This window comes from Gnatocerus cornutus, chromosome 3 (assembly GCF_029298725.1).
Source record: "Gnatocerus cornutus isolate USDA-ARS CGAHR chromosome 3, icGnaCorn1.1, whole genome shotgun sequence".
Classification (NCBI taxonomy): domain Eukaryota; kingdom Metazoa; phylum Arthropoda; class Insecta; order Coleoptera; family Tenebrionidae; genus Gnatocerus; species Gnatocerus cornutus.
Genome location: NC_142235.1, coordinates 17,493,265 through 17,510,730, shown reverse-complemented (window position 1 = coordinate 17,510,730; position 17,466 = coordinate 17,493,265). Strand labels below are relative to the sequence as shown.

Below are 17,466 nucleotides of genomic sequence, written 5' to 3'. Positions count from 1 at the left end.
TAAATTATTGAGCCTAAAATACACGTTTTAGAATTTTTTGTTTTAAAGGTGAACCAAAATTATTAAAAAAAAATTGTAATTTAGGCAATTTTATTGTTATAGCAATGAAATTTAGAACTTGTTTTTTATATAAAAATATTTCTAAATAATTTATGTTTATTTAAACCACAATTTTTAATTTTTGGCAGTAAAAATTAAATTACAAATGGTGGATGCGCCAGGCTATTATTTTCAAAAATTCGTAATTCCGGCAATTTTGATGTTGTGGTAATAAAGTTTGATCAGATTTCTATTTTCGTGTTGTTTAATATCTCCACTTCAAATTATAGAAGAAGAAGTACTAATCTTAGAATTTTTTATTTCTAATTAAAACCAAAATTACCTAAAATTTTTACTGAAATTCGTAACTCTAGCAACTGTAGTGTCATAGCAATGAAATTTTGGCAAATAACAAGTCTTGAGTTGTTTACTTACTCCAGCAAATTTCTAAATTATAAAGTCAAAACCTACAAAAAGAAAATGAAAAATACGAAAAAAGGAAAATCTGTTTACATTTTTTTAATTCTTTGAACCGATAAAAAGTTCAGTTTCTCGGACTTTCAATCACGCGTACTTTGCAAGACTCTCAGTAAAGTTCAATTGTTTTATCTAATCAACTCGCACGTCATATCACCATCATTAGAAATTCTCAAATCAGATATTTGTAAATCGTAAACCGATTAACGAACAGTCTACGATGATTTTAGTGATTTTTGCTTTATTTTCTTTGGTCTCTGCAGCTGTAAGTAAACTTATGATCACCTCAAACTTCACTTTTCTTAATTCCGTTTTTCCTTCAGACCTCACCATGGGACACCTTAACAGCAAACATTGCAGTTGTCGAATTCCAAAGATCACACAACCAAACTCTCTCTGAAGACGCCAGAATCAACGAAAATGTTGTCCAATATGTACTTCTTATGTCCAAGACAAGCGACGATGACATGGTAATGTTGTTCCCCAATAGTTATTTACAATACAAGCGCTAAAAGCTCTTTATAGCGTGTGAGCGAGTTGCGCTATGAGGTTTGGCGAGAGTGATGTACATAATTATTTGTATTGTAGGACAGTGATATGTACATATTTCCTGAAGGGAGTCTCGGAGAAACTATTTCAACTTCTGAACCAGTTTATTTAAACACCTCTCCCTGCCACCAGGGTCTTTATCACTCAGATCTAATTGCTTTATCTTGTCTTGCGGAAATAAAAAAATCCTACATTGTTACCAACATTGTTGAGCAAGTCAAGTGTGAAAATCCTGCTTGCAGCAACAGCGACAATTGCAAAAACAATGGCTCTTACTTCTACAACACCGACGTGGTGTTTGATCGAACGGGAGCAATCGCGCACATGTAAGAAGTCCAACTTACCTCCAAGAGTTGACTTTTGGTTGCAGATACCGCAAGTACAATCTCTTCGGGGAAAACTCCCTCGACAGACCAGAGAAGCCTCATGTGGTAACTTTCGAAACCGACTTTGGAATCAAATTTGGTATTTTCACCTGTTTTGATATTCTCTTCCAAAGACCAGCTCAAGACGTGTTGAAGGAAGGAATCGATGCGATTATCTACCCAACGAATTGGCAGGGGGAACTGCCATTCCTCACAGGTCTTCAGGTCCTCACAGTGAAGTTGTACTAAATTATGTTTGTAGCTCTTCAGAGTCAGCAGATGTTTGCGTACGAGCACAACATCGTCTTGTTTGCGGCCGGGGGAAACTATCCAAGGGAGGCTGCCGGTGGTACTGGAGTTCATCGAGGTCTTTCAAAAAGTGTTTCAGTTGTATTAGTTAAATTGTCTTTTATAGGTTCCAAAGACAGTCTCTTCAACGTGATTGTGGCTGAAGGGGGCTCCCGGATCATGAAATTCCAGAGCGTCAATGGTATTGTCGATGTTGAGGATCCACCAACTGTAGACTCATTAGCGAAAGATATGGACGCGTTTGCTCTCATGGCTGATAACAGTCTTGAAAGTAAGACCATCTTTGGCCCAATCTCCTCTCATATCTTCGTTGCAGATTACACTTGGATCCCTCTCAACACCTCTCTAACAGCCATCACCGAAGAAGTCTGTTCCGACAACTTCTGTTGCCATTTCAACATTGACCTAACGTACAAAGAAGCAACTGGGAGCTTTTACAAGTACTTCTTGGGGGCCTTCGCAGGAGTGCGCTCGTACCCCGGAATCTGCGACGCAGGTCTTGAAGTATGCGCAATCATTGCGTGTTTAAACTCCTCCATCTCTTCGTGTGGACAAAGATTCGAATCTTTTGGAGATGTTAAATGGCCCGTCACTTTCAACAAGATTGCCATCACCGCCCAGTTCGAACTAAACGAGAATAAGACTCAGTTCCCGAATTCCTTGTTGGCTTCGGTACGACCCATTGACGCCAGTCAGACCAATTGGACTAAAAGTACCAAAGATGGGTGGATCGAAAGGTGTTTTGCCACGGTGGCACCACAGGATCGTCTTCTTACGTTTGCGATTTATGGGAGAGATTTCGCGTTGGACGTCTTCCCAAGGGATGGTCAAAATAGTACCAATGAGACTTGTGATGATGACGATGATGATGACAACGCGGGGAGTTCCACAACGAGTACTTTGGTACTAATTGGAGTGTTTGTGACGATTTTAATGGCAATTGTGTAAAAAGAACGAATTGTACAAATAATAACGTGCTAATCGATGCTTCGTGTCGTTCCAATAAAATATAATTATCTCCGATTTGTCTAATTTGAAATTCGTGTTTCCATTAAAGTAACTCATTTTAGTACCTCCACGCCAGAAAATGCCGCTGGAGCTCTTGCGCCCTCTCTTTAAATTCGGCGCTTTCATCGCTCTTACCCCTTCAAGAGTTGACATCCAAGCAGAATCATTTCCAAGAAAGTTGTACCGCGTTCTTTTTAATTTCATAACTACAATTACAATGATATTATTAATTGATTATTTGAATCCTCACCTCGAAATGGCTATCAGTATTTCGTACCTAGCAATTGACATAACTTCGTATTTATTTAACTTCTGGGTGATGGTGTGGCTCCTTCGCAAAGAAAACCTCTGGTACTGTCTATTCAACACTCTAATTTCAGTCAGCGCGAGTTTGAATGACGTTCAATTTAAGGCAGTACCGAAGAAATTGGTTCTTTTCGCTGTGGTGTTGTACTATACTCTGACCGAGACGCTGTTCTTTGTATTGTCGGCACCGATTTTTGGTACGACTTCGGTGTTAAAAACGTCCGTACCGACGTCCATGTCTTTGTTCATCTTCTTGTATTACAACTTATTGATCTTTGTGGTGTTAAGAGAGGTGTTGAAGATGTACAAAGCAATAAACGTACTGTTGCTCCGCCGCCTCAAAACCAACACGCAGAAATCTCCGCTTCTTCTTCTACGAAAGATTGCGAAGAATATGTGCCGCCTGTACAAATTCTCCTTCTTGTTTAGTTCGGTGTTTGGAGTTCCCATCGCGTTGATTGTTGCGCAGATGATTTTACGGACAATCTTCTTTCTTCTTTGGGTCATCTTGCGCAGAGAAGATCCTCAGGTGGTCAGTATAGCACTGACAGCCGGTCTCAGAACTTGGTACTTTGTGGTGAGTGCTTTTGTAAAATTACAGTTTGTGCGATTTGGGCTTCTAGGTTTGGTTCTTGGTTATAATTTTTCTGTGTGATTGTAACGTTAAAGAAGCTGAAAATGTCTTGGAAATGTGTTATGAGTTGTACCGGTCAACACGTCCTGCAGAAGATGAAGAAGAGGAGTATTTTTGTTTGGTTGGTTATATTGAGAGTAATTTGCCAAACTTTTCCGCAGGGGGGCTTTTTGGTCTGAAGAAAGAAACGGTGCTGAAGGTTTTTGGGGTCGTTGTTAATTTTGTTATTTTGGGGGTTCAGTTGCAATAATTTTATTAATAATAATAAACTGCACGAACAAAACACAATTTTACAAAAATATAAAAATTTGTAACTCTGGCAATTTTAGTGTTATAGCAAAGAAATTTTAGCGGAATGTTATCTTTGACTTGTTTAGTATTTTCACCAAATCGCAAAATTTTTGAGCCAAAAATACAAATTTTGGAATTTTTTATTTTTAAGACGAACCAAAATTGTTCATAAAAGTTACAAAAATTTGTACCTCTGGCAATTTAAGTGTTATAGCAATGAAATTTGAGCAAGATATTGTATATGCTTTGTTTAGTATCTCCAATAAATCGCTTAATTTTTGAGCCAAAAATACAAATTTTAGAATTTTTTGTTTTGAAGCTGAACCAAAAATACCCAAAAAAATACTAAAATTTGTAATTTAGACAATTGTATTATTATACCGATCAAATAAACTTGTTTTTTATATAAAAAATATTTCTAAATAATTTAGGTTTATTTAGACCATTTTTTTCATTTTTGGCAGTAAAAAATAAATTTTATATTAAATTACAAATGGTGGATGTGCCAGCCTATTATTTTCATAAAATTGTAATTCTGTCAATTTGGATGTTATGATAATAAAATTTGGCAAGATTAAAATTTTTGTGTTGTTTATTAACTCTATCTCTAAATTACAGAACAAAAAATGCAAGTTTTAGAAATTTTTATTTTCATGCTGAACCAAAAAAAAATCGAAATGTTTTTCAAAAATTTGTAACATTAGCAATTATAGTGTTATAGCCATAAAATTTAAAAAAATTGCGACTTTTAAGTGATTTCATAACACCACCAAATTACTAAATTATTGAGCCAAAAATACATGTTTTAGAATTTTTTGTTTTAAAGATGAACCAAAATTATTAAAAAAAAACGTAATTTAGACAATTTTATTGTTATAGCATTGAAACTTAGTACTTGTTTTTCATATAAAAATATTTCTAAATAATTTATGTTTATTTAGACCGTACTTTTTATATTTGGCAATAAAAAATAAATTTTATATAAAATTACAAATGGTGGATGCGCCAGGCTATTATTTTAAAAACTTCGTAATTCTAGCAATTTTAATGTTATGGCAATGAAATTTAGCCAGATTGCAATTTTTGTGCTGTTTAGTAACTCCACCAAATCTTCAAATTATATAACAAGAAATACAAAGTTTAGAAATTTTTGTTTTCAAACTGAACTAAAAATATCCAACATGTTTTTCAAAAATTTGTAACTTTGGCAATTTTGGTGCTATAGCTATGAAATTTAGGCAGATTTTAACTTTAAAGAGATTGAACAAATTGCAAAATTATTGAGAAAAAAATACAAATTTTAGAATTTTTTATTTTCAATCAGAACCAAAATAATCCAACAATTTACAAAAATTTGTAACTCAAGCAATTTTACTTTTATAGCAATAAAATTTAAACAGATTGTTATTTTTGAACTGTTTAATAACTTTACCAAATCGCTAAATTATAGAGCCAAAAATATAAATTTTAGAATTTTTTATTTTTATGTTGAACCAAAATTACATTTTTTCAAAAAATTGTAACTATGATAATTTTACAGTTATAGCAATGTAATTTGGACAAATTACTACCTTCGAGTCGTTCATTAACTCAAATTCAAAATTTTTAATATTTTTAAGAGATTTATTTTAGAAGACAAAAAACGATTTAAATTTTATTGGCACTCGTATGAACATACTTATAAAAACAACTGCTAGTATCTCGCAAGAGCTCCTCTTTTGGACCAAACTCCACAACTTTTCCTTCTTCCATCACCAAAATCTTATCCGAATCCATAACAGTATTCAACCGATGCGCAATCGTCAAAACCGTCGATTTCTCAAACCTCCGCCGGATCGTCCCTTGAATCAACTCATCATTTTCCAAATCTACGTTCGCTGTAGCTTCATCAAGAACAACAATTTTTGCGTTTCTCAAAATAGCTCTCACTAAACACAACATTTGTCTTTGACCAACACTGAAATTCGCCCCGCGTTCTAATATCGGACTGTCCAAACCATTGGGTAAGTTTTCCACAAATTTCTTTAATTTTACATCCTCTAAAACTCTCCACAACTTGGCATCTTGGAACTCGTTAAAAGGGTCCAAGTTCTTCCGCAGCGTCCCGAGGAAGAAAACGGGATCTTGAGGAATAACTGCGATTTTCGACCGCAACGTCTTCAGAGAAATCAACTTGATGTTAACCCCATCGATTTGGATAGTTCCATCAAAATCGTACAAGCGAAAAAGGGTTGAAATTAGAGACGATTTCCCGGCCCCTGTTCTTCCAATAACACCGATTTTTTCCCCCGCTTCGATGGTCAAATCGATTTGTTGCAGCACCAGCGGTTTGTCTTTTGAATGTCGAAGCGACACGGAATTGAAGACGATTTTTCCTTCAGAAGGCCACTGTTTGGGAACTTGAAGAATCGGTTCGTCTTTCTCTGCCTCCAAATCGGCGTACTTCACCACACGCTCCACGGAAGTCATCGTGGAGTCGAGATTTCCGTAGAGTTTCATCGCGTACTGCCCTGCCCAGATGAGGAGAAAGGACTGCGTGAGGGCCAGACCCACGTTGCCGACCAAAGTTTCTGCAAAAATTATCAAAAATGTGACGTGAAATTACGACTTTTACCTTGGAAGTTCATCGTAATGAAGACAAACGCGCTCATGTATAACGCACAGACGAGATCGATCCAGAAGGCGTATCCAGAGCGAAAGACATTTTGGATGTACTCAATGGCGTTGAAAGAGTTCTGGAGGACATCAAACTCCTTCAAGAATTTTGCCTCTGCCTGCAACGCTTTAATTGTTGATATTCCTTGAACTGTTGTCGAAAGAAGGGTAAAAATCGGACTCCGTCCTAAAAACTGACAGTGGTACCGATCAGATTCTTTAGTAACTTACTTGTAGCAGCTACCCGCTTCACGCTGTTGACCGTAGGCACGTAAAACGACGAAATAACACAGAAAAGAAGAAACAGTACCACCGTCGGTACCACCATCCAATAATTAACAATAATAAGAATTAGACACACTCCAATAACACTCAAGCTTTGGAAGATCAGTTGAAACAAGTCTGATGGTACCACCAAATCAATTACTCCAATGTCGCGAGAAAACCGATTGATGAGACGCCCGGAAGCGTGTTGATCAAAGAACACCATTGGAGCACGTAGAGTACTATCAAACAGATTCTTATGCAAGTTTGTGGAGCTCCTCTTGCAACAACCTATGAATGTCCAAGAGCACAGGTGCAGTACCACCATCAATAAAACAAGAAGTCCGGTGTAAACATAGAGGCACCTCAAGTCGGTACTGTAACTCCCATCAGAATTTTCTTTAGTGTTGATCCAAAACGTTAGAAAAAAGTCCGATGCGTTGAGAACCATCTGACTCAATATCGAGAGAGAAATAGGAATGAAGACGAAGCACCAGTGACCGCTCGACTTCAGATAGCACCAGTACCGGTTCATGGTGACTTTAGCACCATCTTCTTTGACTTCGGATTGTCGCCGGGTCTCTAACATTGTTTTGTTGATGACCACCTCCTCTTCGACGAAGTTTTGGGACGCTGCGATGTTGAGTTGGTCGTACCGACCGCTACACTTCACTCCTCCATTCTCAAAGACGTAAATCTTGTCAACATTCTTGAGAAATTTTAATTGGTGGGTGACCAACACGACAGTTTTGTGTTTGAGGTACCCGAGGAGACACTCGGTGAAGATCTGAGCAGCCACTGAAGAATCCACAGCTGATAGAGGATCGTCCAAAAGGTAGATCTCAGCGTCTCGGTAAACTGCTCGGGCTAAGTTCACTCGGGCTTTTTGTCCTCCACTTAGCATGACTCCTTTCTCTCCAACGAGAGTGTTGTCTCCAAAAGGGAAGAAAGAAATGTCGTGTTCCAAAGCACAGACGCGCAGTACCGTGCGGTACTTCACCTCGTTGTAATCTTCTCCAAAGAGCACGTTTTCTCGGAGAGTCGCCGGAATGATCCACGGTTCTTGGGAGGCGTAAGACAGAGAGCCCCCCACGTCAAGAGTACCATCAACTATAGTAAGTTCTTGTAGTACCGCTTGGAAAAGAGTGGATTTGCCTGTACCCGCGGCACCAACAATCGCGACGAATTCACCGGGAGCTGCTTCAAAATCCACTTTGCTTAAGACGGTGGAGGAGTCCCAAGCAACAGTTAGATTTGTGGCCACAATCCTCGGATCCTTCCTCGGTGGTTTCCGCGCAGAGTTGTCTTCACAATGAAGTAAAAACCGTTCGATTCTCTTGATGGTAGTTTTGAGATCCGACAACTGATTTATCCCTCCATTTATAAAAGTCAAAGTTACTTTAGCCAAGTCCATGGAAGTTATGACCATGTAAACCACTTTTGGCTCCAAGTCAGCGGCACCAAACACCACCAACAATAAGTAGATATAAATCGGTACTTTCGAGCCATAAGAACTGAAGATCAAATTCGCGTCGTAGAGAGTGCGGGAGGTTCTGATGTGCCGCATTTCTGTTCTAATAGAAAGACTGAGTTACTGTGGATCAAAAAGACGAGCGTACCTTCGTACTGACTGGACCAAACTGGCGAAAGATTTTTCCCATGCGTACATTTTGATCGTTTGTATGCCTGACACCATGTCACTGATGATGCGGATTCTGTTGTCGGTTTCTTGGGCCACTTTCATGGTCTTTGCTACTTGAATTTTGGACACGCGGTCTAAAAGAAAGTGTGAAAAACGAACGACTTGTTGGTACTTACATTGGAATAGGAGGAAGAGGTAGAGGAGTGCCATTCCGGCGGTACCTTGCCAACCACACCACAGGTACAGTACCACTCCTGTTACTATAAGTTTGATGATGCTAATCCACAGAACTTGAATGAAGAGAAGAGCTTGATCAAATCTATCGACTTCACTGGAAAAGAGATTGATAGTTTGACCCAACGTGGCCTTCTGTAGAGTACTCTTCTTTGTTTTCAAAATGGTTCTGTACATCATAGAGCTACAAGAAGTCCGTAGTTTGATACCCGTCGACAAACAATTAATTGAAAAGAATTGGAAGCTTAACACCTTCAACAAGACTGCAAGGATTATCATTGATGCGTTACAGTACTGCTCTTCTATGGTAACAGTTTGATTAGAGGTGAAATAGTTTAGAAACTTTCCCAGATAAATTGGTTGCAGGGTTCTGAATATAATTAAATTAAAATTGGAAACTATCAAATTATTTACTTACGTTGTTGCAATGTCGGCAGGAAAGTATAGTACTCCTCCTATTACTAGTTCTAGTCCAAAAGTTTTAAACATCGTTCTAATTAAAGAAGGCCTTTTCTGCTTAATTTGTTCTCTCCATGCTTTTTCAAAATTGTCTCCTAAGAGTTTGCAGTCGTGGCTTTGACAAGCTGTCACGAAATCATTGGGACTAGTTTTATTTTTTCTGATGTTCCAAATGATGGGGAGCTGCCAGCTGTGGTACGTTTTAGAAAAAAAAAAAGTTATTTACTTTCTGTTACTTACCAAAACAGAAAATGGGATAAAAAATTTGATCTGTCTTTCGGATGTCGCTTTTCTTGGTGTGTTTTTTTTACCATTTTTCTAGTCACTAAAAAAATCCAAAGAACTAAATTAGTGCCAACTGTTAAGTATTGGAATGCTCCTCGTTTAACGCCTGCAAATAAACTTCTTATCACAGTAACGCTTTCTTGTTGTTAAGTGCTACATGTGCTGTTTTGTGAGCTATGATAAAAGGCATTTTATCAGGTAGTAAATAAATTAATCATTGGAATATTCATTTCGACAACTTAACAAAGTCCACATAAATTTGAATATATGAATAAACAACATAACTAGGGACTTACATTTTGTACTTCGAAAAATTTTTTTTAATTATTTTAAAGTACTTTTATGGTAGTACATAAAAATCTGTAAGTTATGTTATTCAGATAGTAACCAGACCCCAATTTGAGTTATTTTTTATTTTTGGTTAAAGTAACATAAAATTCCTGTCACGATTCTTATATCCCATGTAAGAATTTTATACAACTTTAGTTTGACTTTTATTTTAGTGCAGTAAAAGCATACTTAAATTCACATTACCGATATGGATAATTGGACTTTATAATTAATACTCCTACTAATAATTATTATAGGCATAGTTACAAAGGTAATAAACTCAATTTTAATTGGGTCATTTGTCGACGTAAGTTAAAAATTCGGAAAAGTTTGGATTTCGCGTGAAATTCTGCATAAAATGAGCACACATAACTTAAAAAACTAGATTTTGAAACCGGTTTTAGATTTGGCGTTCAGTTATGCTTTAAATGAGCATTTATACGTTAAATTTGCTCTGCAAATAAGCGAGATATTTTAGTCATTTTAAAGAAACTTAAGTCAAAAGAGCAACTCGAGATTTTTCAACTGGCTAAAATCTCCGACAAATAGTTCACAAGTGACGGTCAAAAAACCAAAAATTTAAAAGTTTTTGTCGTTTGAATTAAAAAATTTTTGCAAAAAAAAACAGCAATCTATTTTTTGGTAATAAAAGCCCATTCTAAAGAGGAAATCGCGAAAAAAACGATGCGAAGAATGTTTCTTACTGTCTGTCGTAATTTCGAAGATATTGAGCATTCAAAATTTGAAAAATAAAAACCAACTATCCAAAATTTAATCATCATATCATAACTCAGTTATTAGTTTTTGTGGGTAAATGTTAAACCCGGTTATGGATTAAACGTGAAATTCTGCATGATATGAGTTCTAATAACTGAAAGTAGGTCATAAAAAATTCGTCGAAAAAAAATTGAAAATTCGATAATGTATGGGCAAAATCTTAGCAAACAAAATTTAATATTAAAAAAGCTTTTTATTGGCGTTTTTTTGCGTGCATTTTAAAGTATTCGTCATTGAAAATAATTTTTTTTTAGAAATTTGTATTTTTTGTTCTAAAATTTTGAAATTTTGTAAACTTATTAAATACTTTTAAACAAACAGCTTCTGCAATTTAGTTTATTTGGCGTTAAATTTGTGAAAGTTATTAATTTTTATCGAATATTTTGCATTTCAAATTTGTACTATATAAAATAAAAAATTCTAAAATTTGTACTTTGTCGTTTGGTACACTTATTAAATGCTGTTAACCAAAGAAGTCCACTAAATTTCACTTCTTTGATGTTAAAATTATGGAAGTTATTAATTTTTTAAGAATATTTTGTATTTTGAGTTGGTCCTACCAAATGAAAATTTCTTAAAATTCCTGTTTCTTGATTTAATATTTTGCAATTTGGTAGACTACACTACACAACTTCTTGTTTTAAAATTTTTTAAAAATTCTACTTTTGTTTGAGAAATTCCGTAATATACATAGTCAACTTATTAAACACTCTAAACACTCTTAAATAAACGTCTCTAAAAAAGGCCATCAAATTTCATCTCTTTGATGTTAAAACTGAGAAGGTTATAAATTTTTATGGAATATTTTGCATTTTGGGTTGATCCTATAAAATAAAAAATTCTAAAATTTGTACTTTTTGTTCGTTTGATTTTGAAATTTATTACACTCAATAAATTTCTTTAGAAGAAAAAGATTACCAAATTTTATATCTTTGTGTTGAAATTACTAATTTTTATGAAATAATTTGCATTTTGAGTTGATCCTATAAAATAAAAAATTCTAATATTCGTATTTTTTGCTCTACAATTTTGGAATTTAGTGCACTTAATTCATGCTTCAAGAAGAAATAGTCCACCAAATTTTATATTTCTATTTTTCATTTTGAGTTCGTCCTATAAAATAAAAATTTCTAAAAAGTCGTATTTCTTGTTTTAGAATTTTAGAAATTTGGTGCAGGTAATAAATGCTTTTAAAGAAAAAAGTCCACCAAATTTCATTTATTTTGCGTTAAATTTGTGGAAGTCCTATACTGATTTTGAACTCGGTTTTGGATTCAGAATGAAATCCTACGTAAAATGAGTACGAATAACTCAAATTTACTCCAAAATAAGCGAGATATCAGAGTATAAGGCAACATAGTTTTAGTCATACTTAATTATTACTGTTTGTGCAAAATTTCAATTTCTTATCTTAATGAAGACATTAAACATGTTGTATATCAAATGTAACAGACTGAGTTGTAGATACAAAATATATGTATTATACATATGTGTATTCTAATATGTTAAGCAAATCATCAATAGTTTAAATTTTATTCAGGATTAAACAAAATTCTACATAATTAAGGATCCTGTCATGCAAATTAAAATTTCTTTAGACGAATCGATAAAACTCTTCAAAATGCATTCTTTTTGCCAAAAATGCAAACAATCGTTTAAGAGATATTTCAGTTGAAACTTCATTGTCATTCATGGAAATTCGTTGATTTTTACCGATTGTGCATAAATATTGTAAACAAACAAGTTTGCAATTTTGTGAATCAAATTATTGAAATATGAAACTCGGTCTTTTGTAATTCGACCACATTTCTATTTAAAAAAAATATTTTTTGTTAATTACAATTCTTATCAACGTAACGTTTTTAATTTATAGTGCATATTTTACACTGTCAAAGTGGTTATCTGCACATTAAAATAATGAAAAATAAACAGTATACCTACTAAGGCACCATTTTACTTTGAAAAATAATTATTAATTAATTAATTAATTAGTAATTTTGTGCTAGGAGAAAAACAATTGTATGTCGTGGTACCATAATCAGTCTTTATCATAATCCCACGGTTATTTTAAGTCAAGTTAATTCAATTTTTGTCTTTCTTTTCTTGTTATTTCTTATCTCTTTGTAGTGTTTTTTTCCGCGTAATCGTGACGAAATGTTTAACCAATCAAAGTAATTACAACCATTTTTAATGGTAAGCTTAATCCCATCCTTTTATCTTATCAATTTATCGCTCATTTCGCGTTATTATATCACCACTAAACCCTCTTAAATGAAGAGTTTTTCGCGCAGATATCAATTCTGTACTCAAAAATGAATCTGTTCTGTTTTTCTCTATTATTTATCGTTGCCAGGGCACAGGTAAGTCTCAATCAAATTTGCACAGTTTTACTATTTCAACATTTAGGTCTCGCCATGGGACACTCTGACAACCAAAATCGTCGTCGTAGAGTTCCAAACAGAACAAAACTCTTCTGCCACCGAAAACGATAAAATCAACTCAAATCTCGTCAAATATTCGCGTGTTATGAATTTTTCTGAAGAAGCCACAAATGAGGTAAGTTGCTGTTCGCGTATAATTTCAATTGAGCTTCATTTGTAGCAAGTGGATATGTATATTTTTCCGGAGCTGAGTCTAGGTATAGGGACTTCCACATCTGAAGAGATTCAGGTGGAGGACAATCCGTGTAATCAGAGTTCTTATCGTGCTCCATTGACCGCACTGTCTTGCTTTGCGAAAGCTAAGAGTACTTACCTCATCACCAACGTGGTGGAACGAGCGAAATGCGAAAATGATAGTGATAACGAGAATTGTAAAAACTTCGGATTTTATTTTTACAACACCAATTTAGTTTTTGATAGAAACGGAACGATCATCTTGAAGTACAGTACCGTTATCACCAACTCTACTGTAGTAATCTTCGATTTTTAGGTACCGGAAGTACAACCTCTTTGGCGAGAAGCCCTTAGATCGACCTGAGGTGCCTCAAATTGCAACGTTCCAAACAGATTTTGGTATCAAATTCGGTGTTTTCACCTGTTTTGATATTCTTTTCCAAAATCCGGCTCAAGACCTCTTGAAGGAGGACATTGATGGGATTATCTTCCCCGCGTACTGGCATGGGGAGCTTCCATTCCTTACAGCTCTTCAAAGTCAGCAGATGTTTGCCTACGAGCACGACGTCATGTTGTTTGCTTCCGGTGGTAACGCGCCTGGTGAAGCTTCCGGAGGAACTGCAGTTTTCCGAGGATCTAAAGACAGTCTCTTCAATGTTATCGTTGCAGAAGGTGGTACTCAGAGTAAGACGTACGAGAGTGTCAACGGCGAGGTGGTGCTAGACGAAGAAACTTCAGTTGACGTTTTGGCGGAGGAAATGGACGCGTTTCCTTTGATGGTGGACGATAGTCTTTACAGTAAGAGTACCACGGTACTGACTGGTGAGATTCTAACCTGGTGCTTTTTCAGATTACACGTGGGTGCCGCTCAACACCTCGCAAACGAGTATCAATGAGCGAGTTTGTCACTCTGAGAGTCAGTTTTGTTGTACCTTCACCATTCAACTAACTTCTGAAGAAGCTGCTGAAACTTCTTATAGGTACTTCATGGGGGCGTTCTCTGGAGTTCGCTATTACCCGGAGATCTGCAACTCCGGAATTGAAGTCTGCGCCTTGATTGCTTGTCTAAACTCCTCCACATCCTCTTGTGGGCGAAGATTCCCCACCTACAGCCAAGTAGAATGGCCGGTAACTTTCAACCAAATTGCTATCACAGCGAGGTTTGAAGTCAACGAGAATAAGACGCAGTTTCCCAACTCTTTGTTGGCTTCGATACGACCAATTGCCGCCAAGATGACTAATTGGACCAAAGAAACTGTGGAAGAAGATGGGCGGGAGGTGGTGGAGAGGACTTTTTCGACCGGGGAGCAAAATCGGCTTCTCGCGTTTGGGATTTATGGGAGAAATTTTCAATTGGATGTTTTTCCAAGAGATAAGAATGGTACTGGTGACGACGACGATGATGATGGCAACGCGGGGAGTTCAACGATGGGTGCTCTGGTGCTGGTGGCGATATCAGTGCTGATGGTGATCCTTTAGATCCTTTAGATTTTTTTAATTGCCAAACGATTTACTAAAATAAGAGAAAAAAATGTAAATTTTTCGAAATTTCTGGTTCTCACCAAAAATAAAAATTCTCAGTTCTATAATTTTGAAATTTAGTACAAATAATAAGTGACTTATGGAGAACAACTTCTATAAATATGATTTGCCTTACGACAAAATTAGCAGAATTACAAAAAAAATGCAAAATTTTTGAAATTGCTGATTCGTTCTAATAAAGAAGAATAAAAATTTCGAGAAATTGTCACTTCTGCTCCATTATTTCGTGCTTTGGTACAGTTGATAAGTTACTTAATAAAAAAGATGTCCACAAATTTGAATGTTCTAAAGCCAATATTGACAGAACTAGAAAAGAAAATGCAAAATTATTGATATTTCTGGTGCGCCCCAAAAATTAAAAAATTCTAAATTTTGTTTCTTTTGCTTTATAATTTTGTAACTTGGCTTAAGTAATCAGTTATTGAATTAAAAAAACGTCTATAAATTTAATTGTTGTAAGCTCAAAATTTACAGAATTAGAAATAAAAATGCCAAATTTTTAAAATTTCTAGTTTCCTCAAAAGATAAAAAAATTAAATTTAATTTGTTTGCTCTATAATTTTGTAATTTGACACAATCGGTAACTTAAGAAAAAAAATGATTACAAATTTGATTACTTAAAAGTCAAAATTGATAGAATTAGAGAAAAAAATGCAAAATTTTCGAATTTTTTTTGCAGTGAAGATAAAAATTTCTAAATTTTTTTGGGTTTGCTCTATAATATTGTAATTTAACAAAGATAATCAGTTGCTTAAGTAAAAAAATGTTCACAAATTTTATTACTGATTGACCATGGGCCAAAATTGACAGAATTAGAGAAGGAAAGGCAAAATTATCAATATCTTAAGGTCGCTTTCAAAAAAAAAATTAAATTTTGTTTTTTTTGCTATATAATTTTGTAATTTTACAATTAAGAAATAACGTAAGAAACACGACGTCTATAAATTTGACTGGTCTAGAGGCATAATTGACAAAATTTGAAAAAAAATTACAAAATTTCAAGTTTCTTCTAAAACCAAAAATTTCTAAAATTAGTTTCCTTGGCTGAAGAATATTGGAATTTAGTACAAATAATGAGTCACTTAAGAAAAAAACCTTTACAAATTTAATTGTTTTAGGAGCAAAACTAACGAAATTAAAAAAAACAACAAAATTTCAAAATTTCTGGTTCGCTTTAAAGACGAAAATATCTAGAATTTTTACTTTCTTATCTATAATTTTTATCTATATTCATAACAAATATGAAACTTAAGAAAAAAAAATCTCTACTAATTTTAATGCTCTGAAGGGAAAATTGAGTGAGTTAGAAAGAAAAAATATAAAATTAAAAAAAAATTTGTTCGCTTAATGACAAAAAATTCCAAAAATTTGTCTCTTGCTCTATAATTTAGTAATTTAATAATTGACTAATGAGTTACTTAAGAAGAACAAGGAAAAAATAAAAAAAATTTGGTTTGCTTCATAAATAAAAATTTCTAAAATTTGAGCCTTCCGTCCTATAATTTGCTAAATTGGCACAGTTAATCAGTTACTTAAATGAAAAACCGTCCACAATTTTAATTGCTTTAGAGCAAAAATTGAAAAAAATAGAAAACAACTGCAATTTATTTAAAATTAATAATAATAATAATAATAAAGAATTATTTCCCACAGACACAACTAGTCCATAGTGGAACATACAAAAAATACAATTAAACAATAAAATTAATAATAATAAAAAAAATTAACATATTTCACCCTACCTAAATAACGACTACTGCGAAAAAATGAAATTATTAGTTCGCTTTAAAAATAAAAATTTCTAAAAAATTTTTTTCTGATTTATAATTCTATAATTAATCATAGACAATGAGTTATTTAAAAAAAAAATCGGCAATTTTCAATACACAAAAACCAAATTCAAAAAATTACAAGAAAAAATGCAAAATTTTTGAAATTTTTGGTTTGCTCTAATAGTAAAACTTTCTGAAAATTTGTTTATTTTGCCTTATAATTTTGTAATTTGGTACAATTAATAAGTTGCGAAATCAAAAAAACTTCCACAAATTTAATTACTCTAGAACCATCAAAATAAGATTAGAGAAAAAATTCAAAATTTTCGAAATTTTTGTTCGGATCCAAAGAACAAAATTTTTGAAATTCACGTAGGAAGAAGAACCTCTACAAATTTGAATGCTTAAGAGCTTGTTGGTTCCGTAAATCTTTGACTTTGAACAACGACAATAAATTAAAATTTTTTCAGTTTTCGACGAGCAGTTTAATAATTCAAATCATTCGTTACGTGCGACAATTTCCAGATGATAAGATAACAATTCCAATGTATTAATAATTCAAAAAATGTGGAAATCAATACCAACAGTTCCACTATGGATTTCGACCTCCTGGACGTGTTTTTCAAAGTCGGAAGACTAGCCGCGGTAACCCCACCCTCAATCAAACTCCCAAATGAAGAATTCTACCAGAAATTCTGGGCTTTGATCATCTTCACTGCGTACACAATCCTCAACTTCTATTTCCTCATCTCCAAACATTTATCCAGACATTACAATTATCTCCACCAGATCATCATATGTCTTACCGACTTATCCTTGTACATCTTCAACGGTTACGTCATCTTAGTCTTCACTTTCTGGAAGCGAAACGAGTGGAGCCTCTTCTTGAAAACTCTCAAGGTGAAAAAAGTGA

General features: G+C 34.4%; 3 protein-coding genes across 4 annotated transcripts; 2 read left to right on the top strand and 1 right to left on the bottom strand.

The window, feature by feature from the left end:
• Window positions 1–665: 665 nt before the first annotated feature.
• On the top strand, window positions 666–2,702 carry LOC148177661 (vanin-like protein 1). Its single transcript, XM_088032505.1, has 7 exons — window positions 666–781; window positions 840–986; window positions 1,105–1,391; window positions 1,436–1,647; window positions 1,693–1,797; window positions 1,846–2,010; window positions 2,056–2,702. Exons 1-7 carry the CDS (start codon window positions 737–739, stop codon window positions 2,685–2,687), a joined length of 1,593 nt encoding a protein of 530 aa, XP_087888631.1. The 5' UTR covers window positions 666–736; the 3' UTR covers window positions 2,688–2,702.
• A 2,917-nt stretch (window positions 2,703–5,619) lies between these two features.
• On the bottom strand, window positions 5,620–9,674 carry LOC148177660 (putative multidrug resistance-associated protein lethal(2)03659). The gene is made up of 7 exons (XM_088032600.1): window positions 9,473–9,674; window positions 9,192–9,422; window positions 8,716–9,143; window positions 8,517–8,673; window positions 6,865–8,471; window positions 6,593–6,820; window positions 5,620–6,548 (listed from the first exon to the last, which is right to left on the bottom strand). The coding sequence occupies exons 1-7, from the start codon at window positions 9,544–9,546 to the stop codon at window positions 5,626–5,628; spliced, it is 3,648 nt and encodes a 1,215-aa protein (XP_087888726.1). The 5' UTR covers window positions 9,547–9,674; the 3' UTR covers window positions 5,620–5,625.
• On the top strand, window positions 9,652–15,125 carry LOC148177659 (vanin-like protein 1). 2 transcript variants are annotated; one of them, XM_088032602.1, is made up of 6 exons: window positions 9,652–9,715; window positions 12,916–12,984; window positions 13,031–13,180; window positions 13,226–13,506; window positions 13,556–14,037; window positions 14,090–15,125. In XM_088032602.1, exons 2-6 carry the CDS (start codon window positions 12,937–12,939, stop codon window positions 14,716–14,718), a joined length of 1,590 nt encoding a protein of 529 aa, XP_087888728.1. In that variant the 5' UTR covers window positions 9,652–9,715; window positions 12,916–12,936; the 3' UTR covers window positions 14,719–15,125. The 2 variants fall into 2 exon arrangements, with proteins under 2 accessions (XP_087888728.1, XP_087888727.1); XM_088032601.1 differs by having other exon boundaries at window positions 9,655–9,715; window positions 12,752–12,984.
• Window positions 15,126–17,466: the final 2,341 nt, after the last annotated feature.

Excerpts from the sequence above, each read along its gene's own strand:
- LOC148177661 (XM_088032505.1), top strand. The coding sequence starts at position 737 with ATGATTTTAGTGATTTTTGCTTTATTTTCTTTGGTCTCTGCAGCT. Across the intron at positions 782-839 it reads TTTCTTTGGTCTCTGCAGCT|ACCTCACCATGGGACACCTT; the intron begins GTAAGTAAACTT and ends TTTTTCCTTCAG. Across the intron at positions 2,011-2,055 it reads GGCTGATAACAGTCTTGAAA|ATTACACTTGGATCCCTCTC; the intron begins GTAAGACCATCT and ends TCTTCGTTGCAG.
- LOC148177660 (XM_088032600.1), bottom strand. The coding sequence starts at position 9,546 with ATGGTAAAAAAAACACACCAAGAAAAGCGACATCCGAAAGACAGATCA. Across the intron at positions 9,423-9,472 it reads TTATCCCATTTTCTGTTTTG|CTGGCAGCTCCCCATCATTT; the intron begins GTAAGTAACAGA and ends AACGTACCACAG. Across the intron at positions 8,674-8,715 it reads CCTCTTCCTCCTATTCCAAT|ACCGCGTGTCCAAAATTCAA; the intron begins GTAAGTACCAAC and ends ACTTTCTTTTAG.
- LOC148177659 (XM_088032602.1), top strand. The coding sequence starts at position 12,937 with ATGAATCTGTTCTGTTTTTCTCTATTATTTATCGTTGCCAGGGCACAG. Across the intron at positions 12,985-13,030 it reads TTATCGTTGCCAGGGCACAG|GTCTCGCCATGGGACACTCT; the intron begins GTAAGTCTCAAT and ends TTCAACATTTAG. Across the intron at positions 13,507-13,555 it reads AACGGAACGATCATCTTGAA|GTACCGGAAGTACAACCTCT; the intron begins GTACAGTACCGT and ends TTCGATTTTTAG.